Raw genomic sequence first — 6,000 nt, 5'->3', positions numbered from 1 at the left:
TCCAGCCTGCAAGAGAGAGATGTGCTACTGAGGCAGGAGAGTTGATACATCAGGCAATAGTTGTGGTGGGAGAGGCTGCCCAAAGCGGGGAAGAGGGTTTAGCAACTGTTGTAGTTTGAGGCAAATTAGAGTCAATTTTGTGACTAACTCAGTTGCTGTAAGTAACTTCATTTTTCTGAAAGTTAACTGCATGTTTTTGAGGCAGCATTCTCAAAATCTGACAACACAGGGCATGGGTATGCAGAAAGGCCAATGCTTACACTTGACCAAGGCCAACCTCAAGCTGGCAGAAAAGGGGCTGCACCTGTGAGGAGGTGTGAAGAGGGCAGGTGACCCTAAACCGACCAACACAATATCCCATCCCATATAAGTCATACTTGGTATGAACACGAGAGATCGTGAGGGTCTCACTCCCTTCTGCGATGACAAACGTCCAGTGAGGATCTCGCCTGGCTGGTTGTTCCCGATCCCTGACCTGTATGTTCCTGAATCCAGCCTCCACCTAGCCACGGACCCATTCCCTCACGTCTGCTCTGCACCATTTGTGGTGACGTATAGTCATCGAGGGGCAGGGTAGGTGTGTGATCTCATGTACTTGTATATATTCTATTACTTTCTAATTATTATTATTGTTACAATTTCATTAAAGCTCTAGTTCTAGTTTCCAACCTCTAAGTGTTTTTCCTCTCATTTCCCTTTCCCTGCAGGGTGGCAAGGCGGAAGGCATTCTAGAGGCTCAACTGTACGGTTTTAGCTCCCGAATTTGGCCAGGTGGGGGTAAACCATGACAGTACAGCACAACTTTATGCAGAGAGCGTGCATAAAGGCATAATGAAAGCCCAGATGTAACAAAACCCAGCAGCAATAGGATTCACAATTTCAACACAGTTTACTACAGCTCTCAGGTGTGTTGTATAAAACATGTTTTAGTGCAACATAGTACAAAGTTTTTGTTGTTTTTTTTGTTTTTTTTTTTAAAAAAAAAAGTCCCAAACATATTTCCACATCATGCATGGGTAGGGTATCTCTCTTTTCTTCTTGGGATTGTTACAGAAAGTTACAGCGGAGAGAGTGGTTTGAAAAGCTCCATGTTATAACTCACTACGGGAAGAGTCTGCTTTATAGAAACAGAGAGAAGTCTGAGACTGGGCAACGCACTGCCAGAGCAACAGAGAAACGTCACCAGCCCGGTACATTCAGGGACCACCCTGGGAGCCACTTCCCAGGAAAGCCTGGGCTTGGTGCAGGAACTGCCGTGCTGGGAAGGAACCCATTTCAGCCAGGGGGCCACGGGACAGCCCTCCAGGAGAGCCCGCGCAGGGGCAGATAGGCTGGTGAGGAGGAGCGTGGCTCGAACACAGTGCAGTGCTCTTCCAGGAAAGAACAGCTCCCGCCGACTTAATTTTCCTTCTTTGCTTTAAAAATGAAATGAACTGCAGTTCCTGCCTGGAGGCAGTATGTACAGGAGATACTACATTTATGAAACAATACCCACTGACTGCAGTTGCTGCTGTTTGCTCCTGGTTCTTCATTTCCATCCACTTCTCATCCCACTCGTCTCTTTGTAGACGCCTTATTCAGAAAGGGAAGACAAGTGTGTGGGTGTGTGATACACGTGTATATATATATGGAGTGTAATATTATGCGTATGCTGAGGCCAGTAGGTAGTTATGTCTTGAGGAGGCAGACTTCACCGAGGGATGAGTGAAATTTGGGCTTCCAAGCGGAAGAAGAAACCAATGCCATTTTGGTGGAGATGCAGAGGTGGCCGACTTCAAATGGCCTCGCATAGGATGGTCCGCAGCCATGTGGGTCCCTCCCAGCTGGAAAAGAGCATGTGCAGTGCAGCTCTACCGCTCAAGGATTCACCACCTCTGAAACGTCAAGGCATCGGGGTCTAACTGACTAGTGCTACAGAGCGTCTGCTGAGGTCCCCTTCTCTTCACAAAGAGCAGCCTGACCCTTCTGAAGAGGACGGCAGCTGTGGGCATGGCACCTCGTGCGCACGAGGCGGGGGGGGTCTTGTGGCTGCACCCATCCGCCCCAGTGGGGTTTCATCCAAATGGCCGGATTTGCCTGGAAGACGTCAAGGAAGACAACAAAAGGCCATTCTTGGCAAACATTTTCTTCCGCCAGACATAACACTTAGGGGCATATGGGGGAGGAGGCGGTTTCCTCCACAAGACAGGGCAGGGGTACTTGGCATAATGGAGCACGGCGGCTCAGATGCCCCATGCAGAGAGAGCCCTGATTTGGTTCACAAGAGCCATATCTTTCACAGAAAGAACAGCATTTCCTGCCACAGCGTCTGCGTACGACAAAAGCAGGTGACTTTGCCAGGAGAGGGAGCTCAAGGAGGAATGGCCTTCTCCTCCTAAAGCCCCAGAAATGAAAGACAGCAAATGCACGCACACAAACTGAGGAAGATATCTCTTGGCTCAAGGGGACGGGGAAGCCCCAAGGGTGCTGATGCAGGCTCCTTGCCTTGTCTAAGCTTGCACCGGGAAGTAGCGTACGCCATGGGAAAACTCGTGACCTGTCGTGGTTAATTGCACATCCCCACCGTGTGGTACGGCTGTGACCGGGCTCCTTGGCTGAACCATCCAGGGGCTGTGGACCCAGCTGTAGAGCTTCCCCTTTCCCGCTTTCTAGAGTCATTACTTTGGTCGTGTTGAAGTCTTCAGACATTGGATCCAGCTACTCGTCCCCAGGCAACCAGAGCACAGAAGGGACCCACCTCATCAGAGGTGACAGCGTGGACACCAGGGAGGAGCACATACCTGGTAAGCTGGACCATAAGAGGACGCTCCGCTACCAACAAAATCAGGGCGCCCATGTGTCCTGCTTCAGTTCCTGGAGACAAACTAAACTGCTTTTGTTCTAACCACAAGCACGTTGAAAATCCAGTCTCTCCAAGACCCGGGGATGCTCCCAGAAGGTGAAATGCTCCCTCCTGAAGGAACAGTAAGATGGAAGCAAGAAGATGCTGAGGCTACAGCCGGTCTTTGAGATGGACCTCCCAACAGCCCAGCTAACCCCTCCGGAGGTGGACCTGGCTTTGCTTTGGAAGAGGGAGGAGCTAGCTCAGCGCAGCTTGGGAAAAGATCTTCTTCACTGTGGCACAGAGTCTGAGGAGGAAAACCACAGTCTGTTTTAGAAAACATATACATTTACTTCCAAAGAGATTGTCCCAGGACAAAAAGTCCCCTGGGAACTCCTCACTGTCTGGAGGGCAGGGGACACCTAAAGTTCTTTGAGTGAATGAAAAAGAAACAACAATAAAATAAGTAACGGCCCAAAAGACAGCAACTGATGGAAGCAAAATTAATCCGAGAGGAATATCCGCTATGTACAGCAAGCACAGGGACCTTCCATCCATCAGGGTGATGGAGTGTGTTCCCACACACACTGGAGAAAGCCTCAAACCTTCCCGTCCCTGCTGGCTGGGCACACAGCAGAGCTCAGCTGCTGCACTGGAGCACAGAGAGTGAAACAAATGAAACAAGAACAAAAACCACACTATTCCTTAGTGTTTCTGGTGTGTCTCTGCTTTCTGTCTCTGTGCGTCCCCCTCGGGCACCTCTGTGTCTTTAGTCTATGGTTCCTGGATGGATGCTGAGGACTGGCGGCTCTAGGCAAGTAGGAGAGTAGTTGAGGTGAGGCTCTTTGATCCACAGCAAGGGGACCCCATTCTTGCCCTCTGAGTTCTTGTTAGAGTTTCGGCTCTTGAACCGCACGAGGAGGATTGTGATGATCAAGATGCCGAAGATAGGGAAGGGGTAGAAGAACACAAAGTAGAAGAGGGCGTCGTTGGAGCAGATGACAGACTGCAGAGTGGAGCCTGGAAAAAGACACAGGATGGTCACATTTCACAGCTTCTCTGCAACGCATGGCCTACAAACTTATTCAGAAACATAAAAACCAGATGCCCGTTAATCTGTGTCTGCAGGAAGCGAGGCTCTGAGAAAAATACCAATATTGGTAAACAGAACAGCAGAAAAAGCCATTGCAAGGCATGGTTTGACTTTATTCCCCCCAAGAATTTCATGTGTGCTAGAGAGTCCTCCCTGGTGTGGATTTTCTGATATCTTATGAAGCAGGGAGCCTTGCAAATCATCATTTCTCTCAGTGACAGCACACAGAGGGAGCACCCCACGGTATCTCCTTTAAGGGCTCTCAAAACTGTCATGACCTCAGCTGTCTCTAGGGCTTCCATCCAGCAGCTTCAGGAGTTACTAGGAGTTCAGGAGACCTTTATACTACAGCCTGTGCCCCTGTGTAGAGCTAAATCAACTCCTAGGGTGTTTCCCAAAGGGAAAGGCTAAACCCCAGTGTGGGGGTCAACGTCTGCCCCCACTGACCTGGGACACACCAGGCAGTAAGTGCCAGGTATGCCAGAGGATACCAGGGCGATGTCCCCAAAAGGGCTGTCACCTCTTCTCACCTGCATCCTGCACATGAACGGCGACCGTCCCCGACTCCTCCTCTGCCAGCCGGTACCACACACCGTTGGGGTCTGCCAGCCACTCCTCCACGTGGCACGAGTAGTTGCCCGTGTCAGCACCACCAGCTTGGAGCACAGTCAGTCTGAAGAGCACCGCCGAGAGCCTCTGGAAACGCAGGCGGCCCTCCCAGCGACTGGCCTCGGGGCTGAAAACGGCATCAGGGCCAACGCTCAGCACTGCCTCCCTCTCCTCCTCCTCCTCTTCGTTGTCCTCTGCATGGCCACCCACCTCTTTGGCCCGCAGGTTGTACCACGTCACCGCAAAGTGGGACTCTGGGCTGGAGCGGGACAGGATGCTGCAGTCCAGCGGGAAGGACTCCTTTTCCTGCACCGTGAGGTTGGCAGTGGCCGTGTCCACCTGCAGGGTGGGATCTGAGATGACAAAAGGGGAGAGGTGAGTGCTGAGCAAAATCCTATTGTCAAAGCTACCCTGCCCACAAAATGACTGTCATGGCTCCGGTGCATGCGTGCAAGAGGAGGAAGCTGCTACAGCTTATACAGATGTGCTCCAAGAACATGTTAGGAAATACCAAGATTTGGTGTATTTGCTGAAGAGCAAGGTACTACTGCACCCCAGCTACTAGTACAAAGAGCTTTGCACTCCATGCTTATTTTTTATTTCTTTCAGAGCGCTCACAGGACTTGAAAATCAGTATGACAGAAGAGGAGAGGATTTTTTCTAGCAATTTGGGAAGTTATTTAGGTAAGAGGTTCCTCCATGGAGATGTCCTCAGCACAGACACAGCAAAGACGCTTCAAAAAATCTCCCTTTCTTGTGTTTTTTTTCTCTAGTGTTTGCTGCAAGGATAAAGAGATGTTTTTACCTAACTGAGATACAGCAGCAAACCCAAGATGAGTTGATTAAAGGCTGACTTCAAGAGCAATTAACATTTGGTTTAGTCATCTTGCCAGGGAATGCATACTCCAGGGATCACAATCAGTCTGGATCTAAGCATTCATTTAAAGATTAAAAAGCCCTTTCCAATGTGGGAGCTGAGCAGGAAGGGCAAGTCGATAGCTCAATGAAGACAGAGATGCTTTCTCATCCAGCAAAGACAGCCGGGCAAGCCCTCCCCTGTGCAGATCCCAGGTATTCCTGCAGGAAGAGGCTGCTGTCCCCCAGTTCTCATTAGCCACAGGACTGCTATGACCAGTGAGGCTCCTCATTATAGCACCTGCCCAACAGGTTTAAAGTGGTCCCGTAAGTAAAAACCTCATTAAGGCCAGAACTCTTCAGGCTACACGCAACACAAATATTTTCAGTTCACATCTTCCCTAGGAAGACTCCTGAACAGGAACAGGAATGAGGCGAGTCCTGAGATTTTGGGGACTGCAGAGGTAAAAAGGAGAAAGGGAAGGAAATGGCTTGTCAAAACCAACACAAAGGCTCCCCCATCTCAGCAGGTTAAGCAGAAAGAGGAGAAATATGGTCTAAAGGTGCTGAGAGGATTTTTTCCCCCCCTTGCTTACAATTATAGTCCTGAAAGATGAGCACA

General features: G+C 50.0%; 1 protein-coding gene across 2 annotated transcripts in view; it reads right to left on the bottom strand.

Moving 5' to 3' along the window:
* Nucleotides 1-870: 870 nt before the first annotated feature.
* IGSF3 (immunoglobulin superfamily member 3) overlaps nucleotides 871-6,000 on the bottom strand; it is a 100,178-nt gene continuing 95,048 nt past the window's right edge. For both annotated transcript variants that reach the window (XM_069869677.1, XM_069869685.1), the window contains 2 exons: nucleotides 4,445-4,876; nucleotides 871-3,841 (listed from right to left, as the gene is read on the bottom strand). In XM_069869677.1, the coding sequence (XP_069725778.1) occupies nucleotides 3,591-3,841; nucleotides 4,445-4,876 (683 nt within the window). In that variant the 3' untranslated portion in view covers nucleotides 871-3,590. The remainder of the gene's footprint in view (nucleotides 3,842-4,444; nucleotides 4,877-6,000) is intronic.

This window comes from Phaenicophaeus curvirostris, chromosome 1 (assembly GCF_032191515.1).
Source record: "Phaenicophaeus curvirostris isolate KB17595 chromosome 1, BPBGC_Pcur_1.0, whole genome shotgun sequence".
Taxonomy (NCBI): Eukaryota; Metazoa; Chordata; class Aves; order Cuculiformes; family Cuculidae; genus Phaenicophaeus; species Phaenicophaeus curvirostris.
The sequence above is the reverse complement of the archived record's forward strand: the minus strand, read 5'-3'. Positions and strand labels throughout refer to the sequence as shown.